Source organism: Equus caballus, chromosome 7 (assembly GCF_041296265.1).
Source record: "Equus caballus isolate H_3958 breed thoroughbred chromosome 7, TB-T2T, whole genome shotgun sequence".
Classification (NCBI taxonomy): domain Eukaryota; kingdom Metazoa; phylum Chordata; class Mammalia; order Perissodactyla; family Equidae; genus Equus; species Equus caballus.
This window is the reverse complement of record NC_091690.1, coordinates 42,624,002-42,642,870: the sequence shown is the minus strand read 5'-3', so window position 1 is coordinate 42,642,870 and position 18,869 is coordinate 42,624,002. Positions and strand designations below refer to the sequence as shown.

At 48.1% G+C, this 18,869-nt stretch overlaps 1 protein-coding gene across 10 annotated transcripts in view; it reads left to right on the top strand.

Annotated features, from left to right (window-relative positions):
- IGSF9B (immunoglobulin superfamily member 9B) overlaps positions 1-18,191 on the top strand; it is a 59,855-nt gene extending 41,664 nt beyond the window's left edge. For 7 of the 10 annotated variants that reach the window (XR_011440897.1, XM_005611726.4, XM_023645154.2 and 4 more), the window contains 2 exons: positions 2,539-2,660; positions 5,634-18,191. Coding sequence is in view for 6 of the 10 variants with exons in the window: in XM_005611726.4 (XP_005611783.2) it covers positions 2,539-2,660; positions 5,634-5,842 (331 nt within the window). In the remaining 4 variants the exon portion in view is untranslated. Of the gene's footprint in view, positions 1-634; positions 2,661-5,633 lie in introns of those variants that run through there. The other 3 variants (XR_011440900.1, XR_011440899.1, XR_011440898.1) reach the window with 2 other exon arrangements.
- Positions 18,192-18,869: the final 678 nt, after the last annotated feature.

Here is an 18,869-nt window from a genome sequence, read left to right as displayed (position 1 = left end):
GCTGAAGCAGAGTGTCAGCAGTGGTGGCAGCTGGTGCCTTCCAGGGCAGACTGGTCTCTCAGGGGAAGTGTGGAAGCAGTGTTTTGTTCTCTGTAGCTTATATAGCTATTTTGATTAGGAAGAAGTTGGAAGAGCGGTTTAATCTAAGGTTGACAGTCTTGGTTCCATCACATAGTAACCAAATTGTTGGACAAGCTACTTAACCTCTCTAACTTCAGTTTCTCCAACTGAAAATGAGGTCAATGTGGTATTTACCTCTTAGGCTTATTGTAAGGACTAAAGAAAATTATTGTAGAGAATATAGAACAGTGCCTGGCATGGTAAGTGGTAAATAAATTCTATGTGAGAAAAATGATTAATAATATGTTGGCTATAATAATAATACCATCCTGGGATGTTTCACCTGGCTTCGAGAATCCCTAGGAATTTTCAGGCACGCCCTGTCCCAGTTTCTCACGTGCTCTCGTGGGCCACCCTGGATTGTGTTGTTTAAGCACTGTTTCCTGGGTCCACTTGCTTGTCATATGTTTCCTCAGACTGTACATCACTCACTTTGTATGGTCTCTCTGAAGAGGCTGGCAGGACCGGGAGACAGCTGGACTGAGCAGTGGATTATCTTTGATTTTCCTTTTAGGCAGCTTGAAGAAGCCTTGGTCAAGGATGAGAAGGGGGTGAGGAAGTTGCACCAGCATTGGAGTCATGCTCCCTCGTGTCCTAGCCATCTCCATCCTTTGCCTGCCTTCCAAATTCCCTCCCAGCTGCTGCTGCTGCTGCTGTATGGGATCTCTGTGGGTAGAGTATGGAGTTGGTGAAAGAGGAGGCAGTGGGGAGTTGGCAGATTGGGTCTCTGGGGGTGGAAGACCTGACTTCTAATGGTGAGTTGACTACTTCACTATGCGGCTGTGTGTGCGCATGTAGGTGGGGCTTCTTAGCACCATGCTGTCAGGGGGCTGCAAAAATCAAGAAGTTGTCTCTGACCTGAATGTTGGAGAGGCTTCTTGCTACCTTATTTACTAAAGGACTATGGAATGATGACATCCATCAGAGAAGACGGAGGTTGCTTTATTGCCAGTGAATGCAGGAAACCCCAGAGACCAGAGGCTTGTCTATAATGAGTCTGGAAGCTTTTCCTTCTCTCATGCCTGCGAAGATACCTAATGTTGGGGAGATGCAGCTGCTGTCTTCCTATCCCTCTGTCATTTCTGTTTGTTTGTTTACCTCAGATTTGAGGCTTGCTCACCACTGGGGATGTCTTTTCCCCTCACACGGTTGGCTGTCCTACTCCTTTTAATCAGATTTACCGAAGTTAATTGTGATGGAGATGGAAGAGGGTGATGTGGGGGCTGAGGAAGAGCGTGACTGACTGTCCACCGGGCCCTGGAGTGCTCCTCCTTGCCTGATTCTGTGCTACTGCCAGCACTGCTGGGAAAGAAGAAGTGACCTGTCTCTCTCCCTTTATTCCTCAGGCTCCGAGTTTGGCTTACTTTGAGAAGAAATGGCATTGATAACATATCTTCCAGATTTTCTTCTTTTATGACTTTTGGAAAATTGTCTTCAATATGCCCAGATTGTCACAGACAGTCTCAGCTCTCTTTGGTCCCCTTTGTCACCTGGGCTGCACAGGCTCCAGTCAAATTGCTGACTTGGTTCTAACCATGCAGTTGATCCATCAGGCAAATGGTAACATCCACTTCACAAATGGAGGAGAAAGAGAGGCCTGTGTACATGGTCTCCTCTCCCAGCAACCTCGGTTTCTCTGTTGCATCTTAAAATGTAGAGATTCACTGGATACTTGCTATAGCTGGGAAGGGTTTGCAAGGCTGCTAGATTTGGACACTCTTAACTATCATAATCTACTTCCGCCCTCTTCTGTTCGCCTACATGACTGATGAAATCTGAGCCCAGTCTGCAGGGGGTCAGGGAGACACCCCTGCTGGAACGTTGGTAGATGATGAGTATTTGTTGCTGTTGGCTGCTGGGGTTTTGCTTGAATCTTTTAGCTGGAAGGAAGAAGCCCAGTGAAGCTGGGTTATCTGTACGCTCCATCTCACCGGGCACTGTGTTTCTCATTTGGCCCTGTCGTCCTCTTTTTTGGAGGAGGACAGGTAATTAGGGTTGGGGCTGCTTGCCTCCTGCTTTAATCTGCCCTTTTACTTTTCATTTAAAGGTCTTGATTTTGATGATTTCTAAGAACTTCTTCAGATGTTGAGGCTGCTTCCTCTTCTGACCTCACTCCTCCCAGCTTGAGCTACGTGTAACGGGCCTCCTATGAAAGTCTCTCTCTCCCTTTCCTAGGTCTTCTCATTGCCCTACAGATTGGTTTCCATCTGAGGTAGGCCTCCTGCTGCTGGAGCTTTCTACTGGGTTTTCTTCCAGGAGCAACAGAAAGGCTGGTGTCAAGGATTGTCGTGGACGCTGGGACTCCACGGAACTGTCCTCTGTCCTCCTCTGGGTCAGCTGTTTGGCTTTCTTCCAGCCCTTCTTCAAAAGCTCCCTCTTTCAGGAGCTGACCTGTGCCTCTCTGATTGTCCCTTTCAGAACACATCCACCTGCACCTGGGGATACTGCTGCACCTGAGAGGCTGGAGGCTCTGAAATACCAACGGATAAAGAAGCCCAAAAAGTCATCCAAGGGCTCCTCGAAGTCAAAGAAACGATCCGGTAAATAGCGGGAAGCACCTGCCCTGCTCTTTGCGCCTTGCCTAGCCGTCATTATGAGGCTGTTTCCTCAGGATCCCAACTTTGGGCTTTCTGTAGAATTCAACTCACGGGGTTATCTTGTTCTTTGTTTTTCTTTAACATTAATTTTCAAATAATACATAAATATAATTTTTATGTAGAAAATGAGAAAGATAAAGTTAAAATCTCTGATTGTCCTCCCAGTTTTGTTTCTTCCTACCTGGGAACCTGTCGGGTATGTCTGTTCTCAGAACCTGTCTGTGCATACACCTTTAGAAACTATATCATATTGTTTCAAGGTATTTTTTAACAACATAAATAGTATCTTTTTTCCATTCTGCAATATGCCTTGGAAATTTCTTATCATTTGATGCCTTCTGTTTGGACGGGGGAATCATGGGGTTCTACTCAGTGCTTAGGAGGCATTGTGGCGTGGACGCACCTCTGCAGGTTGACCAGACCTGTCTCAATGGGATGGAGTGAAATCTCCTTATCTCTTGGAAAGGACGCCTCTGTTGACATGTGTCTGATGTTTGTCCAACAGTGGTAGGTAGCTTCTAAGATTGTGCAAAAATAATTGAGCCCTTTTTTGCACTTAGAAAATTCCTTAACATTGATCATGTACTCTCTTTTTACCAATGGTTTTAGGAGTGTAGTGACCGGCTGTCAGAGAAGACTGCTGAGCAATTTCCTTGCAGCTCTTTACTGACTACGCTGGAGTGACTTTCCTTCAAGGCAGGGCTATGGGAAAGTGTGATCCAGGGGCCCTTGGACCTCTGGGAGGCAGTGAACACTTACTTCTCACTTAGCTTTTGGCTGGTGCTATTATCCTATTAGTTTATAGATGGGACCACTGAGGCGGAGGAAAAGAAAATGAATTTTTTAGGGCTTGGGTGAGAAATTGGAGCCCAAAGCTGAATTTTCAACCCATTTAAGCCCATTTCAGTTTAAGACCCATCTGTGTACCTACCTCCCTACCGATCTATCATCATTGATCCGGTTTTTTTTTTTTTTTTTTGGTAAAAAAAGTCACATCAGATCTTCTGTCTTGTTCTGTTTTAGTGGTCCTGTTCCCTGTTATATATTAACAACTCTCAAATGTCTGTCTTTAGCCCAGTTCTCTTTCATGAGCTCAAGTCTCATATTTCCAGTTGCCTGCTGAGCATGTGCTTGGGTGTTTTATGAGACTTTGAAACATCCAGAATAGAGGCATAGGTGATCTCCCCCGGCCTGTTCCTCCTCGGTTCCTCCACAGTTTCATAAGTAGCGCCTCCACCCACCCCGTGCCTCAGGCTGCTTCACCTGTGGTTCTTCTCTTGCTCTTGTGTTTTGCATCCGATCCATTTGGTAAGGTCTGTTGGCTGAACATTTTTTTATAATTCTTTTTTGTTTTCTTTGCTGGGAAGGATTGGCCCTGAGCTAGCATCTGTTGCCAATCTTCCTCTCTCTTTTTTTTTCTCCCCAAAGCCCCAGGACATAGTTGTATATTGTAGCTGTAGGTGCTTCTACTTCTTCTGCGTGAACTGCCACCGCAGCATGGCTACTGACAGATGAGTGGTGTGGTTTGGTGCCCGGGAACCAACCCCAGGCCACCAAAGCAGTGTGCGCTGAACTTTAACCACTAGGCCGTCAGGGCTGGCTCTCAACTTTGAAAACATATCCTGAATCTGACCCCTTTTTTCTGTCTCATCTGCTAAGACTACAGTTGGAGTCATTCTTGTCGCCCACCTTGACTGTGGCAATAGCCTTCTAACTGGCTCTCCTGCCTCCGTCCTGGCCCTTCCAGTGTATTCTACACAGCAACCAGAGTGATCTTTAGAAAGTGCAGTCACATCCTCTTTCAGTTATGGGCATGTGTGCACACACATGCACACACACATGCACACATGCATGCACACTTCTGATTAAAACCTTCCAGAAGCTTCCCACTATAACCAGAACAGATTTCAAACTCCTTACGACACCCTTGTCTGTCTGCCGCCTCACTGTCCTCTGCTCACTCTGCTTCAGCCATGATGGCGTTCCCCCTTCCTCCGTCCTCCTTCCTCCTTCCTCTGTCCTCCTGTCTCTGCAACATGTCACTTCTGCTCCTAACTCAGGGCTTTCACATTTGCCATTCCTTCTCCAGGCAACGCTTTTCCCTTAGATCTTTGGAGGCTTAGAATTCAGGACTCAAGTGTTTCTCCTTCAGTGCTTCACTCATTTGCTATCACATGGTCATTTTACCTTTCTTTGTACTACTTTAGTATCTGAAAATTTTATTTCTGAATTTTTCATCTTTACAGTTTGTCTCTTCCTCCACACCCATACATGAAAGTATAACCTCCTGGAAAGCAAGGGTTTTCCCGCTGTGTCTCCAGAAGGGTCGTGAGGCAGAGGGGTGGCCCTGAGCGTATATGACGGGCCAGGCCTGACTGTGGCACGTGATTAAGATCTCGTATCAAGTCCGTCACTGCCTGCAGGGGAGTGAGGGCTGGAGGGGGTGACAGAATGGATAGAGCCCCAACCTGTTCTTTGAAGCCCTGATCTGCAGCACCTAGAACGAGGCCGGACACCCAGGAGGCAGTAAAAATGGAATATTGATTTTCTTTAATAAAAAGAAATATTAGATGAGATATTAAATAAATATATTTAGTATTAAATGAAAGATAAAAAAGAATGAAAGATTGACTAGATCTGTGAGTACAGAAGGAACATCCCGTGCATCCTGCCTCCTTGCCACATGAGGACTGAGGGGGCAGACTCCGGGACTTGCTGCCTTCGTGGGGAGGGAGATGGTTTTCTGCTGCACTCTGCTCTAGTCTCCCATCACCTTGCGTGACCTGTTTCTCTTAACCCAGACGCCCAGAATACGTGCCCTAGCAGATGAGAAGGGTGCGTATGAGGCCGCGTCCCTCCTTTTCACCTGCCTTATTTTCTCTTCACTGTTTCATGCACCTCTTCCCTTCTCCCTAGACGGTTCTGCCTCCCAGGCTCAGCAGCTTCCAGACTCTCAGGTTCTATCACCCGATGAAGCTGTCTGCCTCCGGAAGAAGAAGAGGCATTCTCGGCCTGACCCCTTTGCCCGTCTCTCAGACCTGTGCCACCGCCAGCTGCCAGAGGACCAGACGGCGATTCTCAACAGTGTGGATCACGATGACCCAGGCCACGCCACTCTGCTGTGACACAGCTCAAGTCTAAGTCTCCCCAGAGCGAGCAGGCTTGGCTGAGGGCAGGGGAGGGGCGCGAGGGAAGGGGTGCGGGCCTCATCTTCCTCTGTTGGCTGAGGGTTAGTTCCGAGGGCTGCTCAGAGCTTTGTCTGCATGTTGTCTCTCCGGCCAGAGCAGGAGTCTCCTCCGACTCCTGGCCTGCTGGCTTCGTCTTTGGGACAGAGGGCTGGAGCAGACCTTTCAGCTGGGGGTAGAGATTGGGAAGTGAACTGGGGGCAGGGAGAGTGCTGCCTCCTCTGCGCCTCTCCCCTCTTCACCAGATGGATTTTTCTTACCTCTTCAATTATCGTTGGAAGTGAAGAAGAGGAAAGCAATGGCGTTTAATGCTCTCTGCTTCTGTTTCAGTTTTTCAAGTCCTGGAAGAGGGCTGGACTTCCATGCCATCTTCCAAACTCTACATATATATAGATATAGATACAAATGCATATGTATGTAGTTTGTGGGTTTCTCTATGTGTATATATATGTACATTGAAGCAAAGTGCTGTTTATTTCTGTGGTCAGTGAAAGAAGGAGGAAGAGGGTAGCAGACATCCGAGTTTGTGAGCAGGACTGGCAGAGAGCTGGCTGTGGCGCCCTGATGTCTGCCTAGGGCATTCTTCCTCCTGAACAGGATTCATGCCTTCTTAGCTGAATTGTCTCTCTACCTTCTCCCGTCCGGAGCAGAAATGGGCGCTTGCCATGATTACCAGCTGCCTGCTTTGGGGGTTAGCAATGACTTACCACAGAACTAAATGCAAGCCTTTATTTCTTGGTTCCTGGGTGAAGAAAGGGTGGCCAGGCAAAGGGCCAGACTGGCATCTTTCTTTCTTCCACAGTTTGGCTCACGCTTCAGAAGTTAGAAGCTGCTTAGCAGCGGGGCCGAGCGGGCTCTGATGCACAAAGTCAAGCTCATCCATCAGTCCCTTCTGGTCCAGCCAGGGCCAGGAGCCCTGTGGCCAAAGGGCCTCCCATTCGGGAGCCATCTGTGCTGAGCACCAAGCTGCTGCGGCTCTATTTATAGCCAGCCTGTGGCTCGGCGCCCTCTGGGGCGCGGTTCCAAAGCTGCTGATTGGATTCCTCCTTTCCTTTTGTGAGAGCTAATTCCCCAGATTGATTAATTGCCACTTGTGGGGAGCCCGCCTGAGGCTCCCTTCCTCACTCTCCACGTGCTGCCTGCTGACTCTTCTTTGCCCAGGCGCCCTCCACTGCTCTGTGGACCCAGTCGCCAATGGGATGGGACCACATGAAGCGAGGGTGCTTCAGATTCCTGGGTTCTGGGGACGCTCTGCATCCCCTCTCTCTTCCCCCAGTTCTATTTATGTGGAACTGGCTGAGGCATGGGAATGAAGGTGGAAAGGGTGGTAGGTAGGGGCACGGGCTCTGATCCTTTCTCTGCCAAAATCTTGTCCTATTTCAAACTGTTAGCACCTAGAAGTTTCTGTGAGGTCATCTTACGGCGACTGAAGATGTATCTCTCCCTTCCAATAAGGTAATGGTGCTGCCCAAGAGAGGGCAGACGGCCCTGAGAGTGGATGGGGGTGCATCTGGTCTCTTTTTCCCCTCTTGCTGTGCAGGAGCCTACCCTACCAGCTGCCCGAGAATAAAGGTGGCGATCAGGTTCCTTGAAGTATTTCCTTCTTGGTGCTGCTGTCTTGGTGGATTTGGGGACATCTCCCCAGTTACCTGCTTGGACATTGGCCAAGTCAAAGCACTAGAGGCTTCTGCGAGTTCATTGCAGTTGCCAGTGGCTCAGCCCAATGACCTAGGCAAGGAGGGGCCTCTGAGAGCCGGGAAGCTGCTCCTTTTGGGAGCTTCCGTCTTAGGGCTTGAGTTCTTCTCTGCCACACAGACCCTGGTGCTTCCTCTCTCTCGCCTAATGAGTGGGGACCAACTCCACGCTTGGGGTTCTGCCATGCAAGTCACACAACCGCAGTTCATTTCTGAAAGGGATGAGTTTGGCAAAAGAGGTGGAAAGGAGCAGAGTTTCTGGCCTTTGTCTTGTTGACTGCCTCATTGCTCTGGGGCTGGGCCTTGTACCCTTGGGGTGGAACCTGGACTTTCTGGCTAATGCGCTTCTCTGAGCATCCAAATCCACCTCACCACTGGGTGGCAGCTGCAGCAAAATGGAAGAGCAGAGATTGGGTGACTTGGTCTTCTTTTCTGAGGCAGCACTACCTCTGGCACCGCGCTCCAATAAGTGACTCACAAGTACCTCTCCTAGGGCATTGAGGGGATGGATGTGGGGGCTCGCTCTGGGTCAGTTTGTAGCCTTTGTCTGTACTCTCGCGGAGTGTCGTTTCCCAACCAGGGTGAATACTGGCTGGAATGTGGAGGTGGGAATTCAGGATGAATCAGGCCAACTTTCCTGAGCCCTGTGCTGGAAATTCTAGGCCCTGAGGTCACAGAAGAAGAGAAGATGAAATGGAAGGCTTTCCTTCTTTAGGATGTCATACAGGGATGAGAGCCAAACTCTGGGCTGAGCTGCCTCAGACCATGCTGTGTTTTTCCGGGACCCACGAGTGGGCTATCTCCAGGGCTAACACAGGTGCTCACTTCTTTCTTCTCTTCTTCCTCTGGCAGTCCCCCTTACCTCAGCATATCAGACCAAATGATTGGATTGGAGGTGTTCTTTTTGCTGGCCACTGAATGGCAGCAGTGTTGGGGTGTCACCAAGGCTAGAGAAAGGACACAAGGCCAACCTGTCTCCTGACAACCTCAGATTCATTTCTCCTCCCAAGAGGGCTTCCTTCTTGTGACTGTGCCCTTAGAGGCCAGCAGCCTTCCTGCACCCTGGGAGCTATGGTCAGTCCTTCCTTTAAGGACTGTGATGGAAACTGACAGAATACAGTCCCCTTGGTCCGTGTGATGGAGGGTAAAGATATCATAGGTACACACTTAAGAGCTGGGTGTGTGCATGTGTGTGAGGGTATGGTTGTGAATGTGTGCGTGGTGGGGTGTAGCCATTTTTAGGGACCAAATGTCCGTTGTGCTCTGCCCTTGAACAAGGGCCGTGGGCACTCTAAAGCTTCCTGGGACTTTCACACCGCACTCAGTGGGAGAGCAAATGTCTTCCGTACCTCCCTTTTATGGTCTGGTAGCTTTGCAGTAGAAGTAGCTCACATCAGACCTATTCCTGTGTCTCAGACTTTTGCCTGACCTTCATTCTGCATCTTGACTGGAAACCATGGCTGTTTCAGTGTTAGGTGATTTGCAGACCAGGAAAAGGGTAAAAGGATTCTAGAAGGGGCTTGAGGCTGAAAGTACTTAGGGGGATTGGAGACTGTAATTGTTTGGGGAAAAAACGAACGATAAGGAGAAATGAGGAGGAGGTGAATCCTGTTTCTTGGTTGCGGGCTGACCACACTGAGTAGGTTCATGGCTTGAGAGGGGCCATGGGCATGGACTGTCATTGTGGCCCCGGCTCAGCGTACACTGGTGGCCTCAGCCCCCACACCTCCCGGCCCAGCTCCTTTGCAGCTTTCCCTGAAAGGCGGGCGTTGGGGAGGGCTTTGAGATTCCACTTTCTCAGAGGAGGCTTTGTCCCCCAGCGTGGGCGGGCTCTGCCCTGTTGGAGGGGCCTGTGTCCCATGACTGTGCTCTTGGGGATGTCTCAAGCAGGGGTGGATTGGGGTGAGTAATTAGTAATATTTTTCAAAGCTCTTTGTCTTTACTTTTGATGTGGGATCTAAAATATTTGGGGATGAACTGATTCCAGTTATTTTCCAATGCCGCTTTCAGGCAGAGGAAACTGGATAGGGTTCAGATGTGCAATTTCCTGACTTTGTTTTGACAAGGTTGACAAAACAGTAGCTTCGGGGGAAACAGGCTTCACAGAGCATCAGGGCAAATTTGCCACTTCCCAGAATTAGAATAACGCAGGGCTGGGGTGTGTGTGGCTAGAGCTGTTTCTTCCAATTTTGTTAGCAAAAGCCTTTTTGGGGGTTGGGGTGGGCTGGGGGGAAGAATTGTACATAAAGTACATTTTATTACTATGTAGAGAAACATAAGAAAAGCTAATGGCTAATCTTGGGCTTGCTTTGCTTGCATGTAAAAGAGCTTCGGGGGCATCGCAGGGATCACTGGGGAGCAGTAAGAAGGAGTCAGGGAGAGATGGGCGGGAATGTGGGGCGGCCCCCTGAGTATACCCGCACTGCTCCCGCTGGGAAGGGTACGTGTTCTCAGTGGGGCTTCTCCACCCAGCTCTGCATTTCTGTCTTCTCCAAAATAGAGGGAGCCAGCTCCTGCAGGCCAGAGGTTGGAGCCCCACGGGGCTGCGCTTGTTGCTCTGGGGAGAGGGCCAAGGAGCTGTGTTAGTGTCCAGATCCAGGCTGACTAAGGTAACCAGTGGGCCAGGTGTTTCAGGAAGGGGAGTTAGAGAGCCAGAGCCTAGAGAGGAGGTCACATTCTTTTGCTAGGTGTCTGTAAGGTTGGAAGGGGAATAGAGAGTTAGATCCGTCATGGAGTAGAAGGTGGGGATTCTGGGAGATGACAGTAAGACCAAAGCCAGAGGACATCAAGCCTTCCCTTTCTCTTTGGGGCACATGATAACTTTGTTACCCCTAAGGGTACAGTGCACAAGTTGAGGACTGTCCCCGGAAAAGGAAGAGGAGTGATTGCTCTGAGGTGGAGGAAGCCAGGGAGTGGTGGCAATCAAGATTATCTTGGGGGGCAGGTGTGGGAGGGTAATAGAGTTGTTGAAGAAAGACTGTGAGGTGAGGTCTTGGCAAATGGGATCTTGGAAGAGGTCTTCTTAGCTAGCCTTCCTTGCTTCTTCTAGAATTAGCCTATAACACTAAGTGCCCAAACCAAATATGGACGTATTTTTTGTGATGTCTTTCAACTTTATCTGTTTGTTTTTGGGGGCTCCTAAGGCCCAAAGTGAGGAGACTTGTCTTGAGATCCCCATCCTATCACCAGCTCTGTGTCAGTGGAGAAGGAAGAATTATTCTCATGAGCTTTGTGCGTTTGTTCTCATAAGCGGAAGTGGCAGGTGGCCTTTTCCTCTTCCTTAAGACATTGCTCCTGGCGATGGAGAGGAGGGTTTGGGGCATGGCTTTTGCATTTCTCACCCTTTCTTCTTGAGGTATAGAGATTGCCTTCATGCCATGAAGCCACACTTGGCTTTATACCTAGAGATTTTGTCCTCACTTTCTCTTTGACAAGTTAAGGCCACCAGTCTGGTTGACCTAGGAGGGTGAAAAAGTTTCACCCTGAAATCAGACCAGCCATTCCTCTATCCTCTTTGATGTCTCCAACTCTGCCTCCTTTTGGATTGAGAGGCAGAATTAAAAATCTCTTCTTCAGAAGAAGTCAATAAACCAAGGATCAAAGCCCAGACTGGACTTCAGCACCCTTAGCAGCTTGGTGTTTGGTTAGGGGTGTTCATGACTATGCCCCTCCCCTGACTGGGAGGGAATCCATACTGGCTTAATGCTTTATTTCTGGGCCCCCCTGTCTATACTTTCAAATAAGTCTTTATGAACATATATAATATCCCCACCAGATATTTGTGTCTTGGGTTACAGGGAGGGTAGAAGTGTTCTCATGACCTCATTTCAAGCTGATAGAATAATTCTCAATAGATTGAGTTTGATCCAAAGACATCCTCATACCCCAAGGGTTTCTGTGTAGGATAAAGAAAAATTAAGCATTAGGGCAAATATCATTAATAGCTGGCCATTTATTATATAAGGAAGAGTCAGAGTATCTTGATTGCTAAATACTTTGGTAGAACAGCACCCAGTGATTGAAATCACTTGGATATTCTCTTCTGTGGTGGGTCTGTAGTAGTAGTTAGGGTTTCTGAAGAGAGCTGATGAAGTAGTTGTCAGCTTTGGAACACTGGTGGGGAGAGCTAGATTGAGGAGTTGGAGTGGTACAAATTCTCAGCTGCTGTCCCTGGTCCCTTGGCAGTCTGCCTTTCCTATCCCACTAGATGGTGACATGAATGGCTGTATGGGCCTGTTGTTCCTTTGGGTCTTGAAATGTGCTCCACCAGTCCCACCTCCCCCCAGCACTGGGTTTCCTGGATTGATTTTAGGAACTAGGGCAAGCTCTCCCACTCCCTCCCATAAACACACTAGTTAGGTTCCCTTTCCTTCCTTCCCCACTTCATTGTGGCTCCAGGGACCTTGAACTTATGCATGGTTTACGATAGGGAGGTGGTTGGGTGGGGAAGGGAATCTGGGAGGGGAGAAGGGTTTTGGGCTGGGGAGTGGGGACTTGCATTTTCAGCCTTAGAAATACTGTGAGCATGCTTTTGGGTGATGTGTGGGATTTTTCACCTGAGTATATGGGAGGGGCAAATGCCAACTCTCCTGTTGGTGATGAGGGCTTAGGGCATCTATGAAACCTTGTTCCTGGTGGAGGAGAATAGGCCTCCTCATGGTCACCTTGTAATCCTTGGAAGAGAAATTGTCAATTACTCTATCAACAAATATTTATATTGCCTACTGTGAACAATGAGAGGTCTGTCCTGAGTCGACAGTGTCCTGACTGGGTCAGAGAAATGTCTCACCTGTCCCCCTGCAGCTATCAGCTTATCTCCCTGGTCTCTAACCCCCAGCCAGCTGTCTATTCTGTGTTCCTTTCCTGGGCTCAGGAAGTAAGAGTCTATGTATGTTAGTTTGTGAGGGGGGGGGGGTGTGTGTGTTTATGGTGTGGTGTGGTGTGTATGTGTGGTGTGTTTGTGGTGTGTGGGTGTTTGTGTCTGGCATGTTTGTGGTAGTGTGTGTGTGGTGTGGTGTGCTTGTGGAATGGTGTGTGTGTGTATAAGAGATCTGTAGGAACACACTAATTTGCCTGAGTAATATTGGGCCTAGGAGACCCTCTTTTTGGTTGACTCTTTCGTTGCTAGGCAACTTCTGTTTTGGTAGGAGGGTGAAATTAGTAATGTACCATGTTTAGTGTATTTTTTATGGAGATTGCATATAAAATTATATAAATGTATATAACTTGTTCTATTTTAAGGAGTGAGGGGAACTTATGTCGGGGGTGGGTGCAAGGATCATATGCAATAGTCGTGAGTGGGAGGCTTCAGGCAAGTGGGACATCTGGGGAGTGGGACATGGGAGGGCAGGAGACTAAAGCCGGGCAAGAGGAGCAGGAGCTTATGCCCTCAGCATACATGTATAAATAGACAGAAAACCTATATAAAGTCTATCTAGCTAGCTTATTATATATCTATATGAAGTCATAGTTTGCTTTATTTTTGTACCTGTGCTTAGAGATGTTCTGAGCAGGACCTCCTTCCCCAGGTGGTCTGGGATATTAGCTCATGCCTTGACGTCCCCTGCTTCCCCATCCTTCCTCCATGCCTCTTCCTTTGAGACATTCTCTGTCCATAGGTGCTTGGGTCTTTCTGATGGAAATGTGTATATATGAAAATTTTAAAAATAACAAAACAAATATTCCACTTGTAGAAAGGACAAGTGAACTGAAGGTTGTGGGGAGCTGATAGCCCCAAAGAATCAGGATTCACAGCATCTCGTGTCACTGCAAGGGGACACTGTGGCCTGAAGGCTTTGGCTCAAGTCCTTAATATAGTGAGGATGAAGAGTTGAAGACTCTGTGAATCCATCTCCATATTGCTGTGGGTTGGTACCTGGTTGCTCTGAAGGAATCTGGCTCAGCGTTGTTAGAAAGGAGAAGGTCAAGATTACTGTGGGGTTCATGGCAATACCTGTCCTGCTTTGTAGCCCTTTGACTCAAGCACTCCCGGAAGGGTAGGTGGTGAGAGGGAGGAACCTCGAGAGAGCTTTGGGAGGCTTACTGCATGGGCTCAGTCTTGGAGAGCACCCTGGTCACTCTTGCTGCAGATGGCTGGAACCAGTGTGAATGTGATATCTAGTATGAATTTATCATAAATGCTTTCTTCAGTTATTATTTTAATTGGAAAATAAGGTGCTGTTGGAAATGGAATGGTCCAATTTCTGAGGGAAGGATGAGGAAGGAGAGAACTTTGGGCGTGAAGGGGAGGATGGGTCTAAGTGGAACCTCCTAACACCTGGCCTGGGACTTACAGAACTGAACAATGTATTGGAAGAGTTTGACCCAGAACTGGAGATTCTGGGGAGTAGGAACTCACTTGCGTTTGAGCAGGAAACCTCTGTGCCCTGAAGAATACCTCTGAGAATTCAAGACCTCACGTGTGCTGTGAGGGCCAGGTACCTCACAGCTTCATCAATCATCTCCTGGGTGCTAGCTCTTTCTTCTGACTTACCAAGAGCTCAGAGTGATGTGTTTGAAGCTGTTGCAGGGCCAGGTGGTGTAGGCAGCCAGGAGAGACTTGTGGCTGCAATCTCTCTCTCTTATTCTGCTCATCAACTGAAAAAAGGCAATACTACCCCTCCTCCACAACCAAAATGTCATGCTATCCAAGAGCTTTTGTCGTATGGAGTTTGATCATTAGAGGAACTCAGAGGCCTCAGCTATGAGAAGGCCTCTTTTGGGGGTTTTATGTGAAGAATAGATTGGCGTGGAGCTTGAGTCTGCCTCCTGACCCTTCTGCCCCTACAGTGTAGACTTATGGGGAGAATACTCAGGCGCTCTACTTGAGTCCCTAGGATTACATACTCAAATGCTTCTCGTTTCCTGAGGACTACTGAGGGAAAATGGGCTCTGTCTGTGTACTCCAATACTGGGTCCAACTGGCTGAGCGTCTATCCTTGGCATGTGACTAATCTTTTCTGCAGTTTTCTCAGGAGGCCAAAGCAGGATTAAACCAGATGTTTCTTGTAAGATTTTTCAGGGACATTGAACAGGAGCAAAAGCAGCACATTCTATGTCCCTTCCTGGCTTGTAACCCCTTCTAATCTAGTAAAGCCTGCACACAAAGAGGTCTTTCCCTTCCTCTGCTTTTGGCTTTGAGAGCAACCCTCCCCCCTTTCTCCATAGATGCTGTGACACTTCTGGTACACATGCACCAGCAGAATAAGTCACGTCAGCATCACAGGCCCGTTGTAGGGTTAGTACCCCTGCTAGGTCTAGGTTGCTCTAAAGCCCTACTTTCCACATTAAACCCAGGGCTTGATCCTTAGAAACCTCAGCAGCATCAAGGTATATGAGATCGAAAGAGTCACTGACCTGCACATTCCCAACCCATGCCTTAACCTCCAATTGGACTCTTCATTTATGGGAGGAAAAGTGAAGACAAGGGATAGAGCTCCTACCTTGAAATTTTGGAGCTTGGAGGGGTGTCAGGCTTACCTTCACCCTTTCTGTGATCCTGGCCACGAGCCTTCAGAAAGATGGTGAAAGGGTCAACATTGGAGGGCAAAGGTTAGGTAGCCTAGCATAGATGTTCAGTTCCTCCGAAGAGCCAGTCTTTCACAAAGGCTCATGGACACAATGGACTGAGATTCGATGATAAGTGCAGTAAGCAAGATTTCCTGTCTTTGGCCCTCTCAGTTAATGGGACAGGCTTGTGGGATGCGTGCTTGGCTTAGGCCTCTGAGGCCCATGGCCACTGCCGGGAACATGAGCTATTCCATATACTTGTGCCAAGCTCCTAGGTTCCCATGTAGTGGAAAGGATATCGAATTTTGGTGCTTTTCCCTTTTGCTAGGTGATGGTGGAATCTATAGAGTTGTTTTGGTTTGCTGCCTCTGTCTGCTATGTAGAACAAGAGTTTGGAGTAGACAGATTCACTGGGAATTACTGACCCAAGGATTGGTGTGAGCCATACCCTTTTCCTCTTTATCATCAACCAGTAGCTTAGGGAAGAGGGGTTTGTCCATTGCTCTTGGGCTTTTTACTAGGCCCTTGCACTGCTCTTTGCTATAGATGTTCATGTTGAGCCCCTTTGGGCAGTATGAAAGTAGGAAGTGGGGGGACAGGAGAACCTACACAGCACATTTCCTGGTCTGTACCGGGTTGGCCACGATCTTGGAGTGGGAGGGCTCTTGTGGTGTTTAGCAAACTCTTGCACAGTGCCCAGGGACTGGAGGGGTTGCTCTGGAATGATCTTGATCACTAGAACTTTGAGGCGTTCGAAAGGGAGTGGTTGGTTTAGGGAAGCAGAGCAGTTGAAAGCTCCATTTACCAAGTCATATGCATCAATCTCAGAAGGTTGTAACGTCTCATTCAGGTTTAGTTTCTGAACCGCCCCGCCGTTTGAGGGGCCAGAGACTGAGGGCACGGATGGGGTGTGCTTTCACCACTTGCTCCTTCTTTTCCACAGCCGCTGACCTGAAGGGACAACATCCTGCTTCATTGTCAGTGACGCTTGGTTCCTTTTATCTTCAACTTTTCTCTTCTACCAGGAGAGAGTTTACTGTCCTGGGGATAATGCTTCCATTGCACACCTGGAGGCAATTTTGTTTGAGTTTCTTATCCCTATTTCACCCAGGGGTCTGTAGACATACCGAAGGTGGGGGGTGACCAGGCAGTGTAGGTGGGGAGGGCCCTGATGCTGCCTCCCCAAGACCTCTTAAAAACTCCATACCTCCAGATGCCCAGTCTCTTCCTGCATTAGTTCTTCTTTTCTAAAATGAATCTGGATATGACTATCAGTTTTGTCATGGGAGTTCTTGCTCTCGTTTCAAACTCTTGTTTCCTTCTTCACCTTTCTTTGGGGCTTACCCTCATCCATGCCAGGTCTTCTTGTGAAGACCCTCAAACTTCGTTTCCATTTCTTGAATGTTTAGTATTACAACGTAACTGCGCTAGGGTGCTTTATGGTGCTGTTCTTGAAGAGGCCAGCTGGACTGAACCTCCTTTGTCCCACTGGTTCCTTAAATCTTGCTGTATTTTGTCTTCTATTTTATTTTCTCCCTAGGGGTGTGGGGTGGGAGACGTAGGGGTGGCTTTTGTGTTCTCTCTCTCTCTTTTCTGTATGTATGGACTGGTTAAAGTCAGTTATCACGGGCAGCTGACTTCATGGTATTGGTTGGCTGACTTTGGTTAACTATTAAAGACAAACCAACAAATTGTACAGCTGCACACAGAACACCTTTGAGTGTGAATCTGAATGGCAACTAGAGGCTTACTTTTTGAACTTCAGGTATGTAATTCAAAAGTAAATAAAAACACTATTTTTTCAGTAAGCTTTTTTTTTCTTCTAAGAAACGACTTAGAAATCAGACTACAAGAACATTAAATCGGTGCTGTACCAAAGCCTTATATGAATATACTCTACACTTTGTGTCACCTGTCTCTGGTGAGCTCCCTGCTCTGTCACCCTCTTCTCAAAGCCTGGGAATGCCAGCATGTGTCAAGCCTGGGGCTAGGTCTTGGGGACAAGAGGGCCAACGGGGCACCTTGGATCAGAGATGATGGTGAAGATGAGACACCATCCTGCTTCCTGACTTGACTCTGGAAGGAAAGCAGGCATTTGTGTGCATGGGTGGGGGCTGGTGTGAGTGTGTGTGTGTGTGTGTACACAAGTGTGTGTGTCTGCTTACAGGTGCACAATGCCAAAGTGAATGCACTAACTGGGGGTCTGAAAGGGAGACCCAGGTGGGCTCTGGGAGTGGGTGGTTGTAGTGAAAGACACGTCTCTCTCCTGTTTCCTGTCCCCTCCCCTTCCTCTCTGTCAGGGAAAGGAGGTGCGTGGAAACAGCTACACTCCCAACCAGGTGCTTTTTCCTCAAAGTCTCCAAACTGTAAGCATTTCAAAGGGCCCAGCCAGGAGGCAGGCACCTCCCACCACCAAATCACAGACTGCCAAGACTGGAGGAACGCTTCTCCTCCTCAGCTCTTGCTTTCTTGGGGAAGGGGTCTCCTCCTGCAGGGCCCCTTGACCTCCCGTTCCTGGGCCTCGGCCTGTTCCAGCTGCCGCCCCTCCAGATGGGCTCTGAATGGCTCTCTTACCCCTTCTTCCCTCTCCGCAAAGAAGACCCCACTAGAGATGACCCTAAGCCACGCCTGCTCTGTGGCCCTAAGCAATAATGCCTGCCCTGGTTACCAAGGACAGTGACTCCTTTGGCCTTAGACTCTTGCCAGTTAAAAAACTGAGTGACACCCCAAACTCAATTAGGGAGAGACTCTGCAGCCTGCTGTGGCTCGGGCTGCTGTGCCAGGCTCCACTCACTGGTATTTTCAGGCTTGCCAGATACTAACCACAATTCATCGCCGGTAACACTGCATGTTCATATAGTGAGTTAAAAATCAAAGCAAGCAGACATGCACATAAGCAAACAAACAAAAAGAGGAAAAAGGGCACATCAAATGACAAGGTGTGTAGCCAGTGAAGGTATCCTGGGAGTGTTGCAAGTTAATCTGATGAAAAGAGGTTTAGTATTTAATTGCTTCTCATGTAACATTACTCTGCTTCAGAAATGTTTTGTATTTTGATATAAATAAACATTTGCTAAAAAACTTCATTTTCTAATTTTTATTTCTACCTAGCAAATATTTTCTGATGTTACCTAATTTCACCTCCGGCTTTAACTCTCCCTAATTAACTCATTTTAAACTCATGGCTCAACATGATTCTGAAAGGATTTCAGGCTTGGAGATCAAGGAACTGCTCTTCATTCACTGAGCAAATATATACTGAGGGTCTATTCTGTGTGGATCACTGTTCCATTCACTTGAGATCCATCTGTGAACAAGACAGATAAGTTTCCTGCTCTTCTAGGGCTGATATTCTAGTGAGAGACAGACAATAAGCAATTATTGCAATAAGAAATTGCCTAGACTATAATACAGGGATTAGTGCTTTGGAGAAAACATAGGGCAGGATCGGGGCAGGTGACGTGCAGGAGCGTGTGGGGTGCAGATTAAATAGAGTGCTCAGAGTGGGTCTCACTGGGGAGATGACACTTGGGCAGAAACTGAAAGGGGGTCGCTTATCTCATGGTCTGATGCACATAAAGTTCTTTGCCTTTGTAGATTTCTTACAATGCCTGAAATCTTTAAGAACTAGAAGAGATGCTAATTCTTCAGTTATGTGATGAAGACAGCGTTCTGTTTGACTTGGTCTTTGTCTAAATGAGCCCCCACTCTAACACGCTGGCCCGAGGCAGAATTTCACATGCAGGAGTCACGCGTGCAGTGAC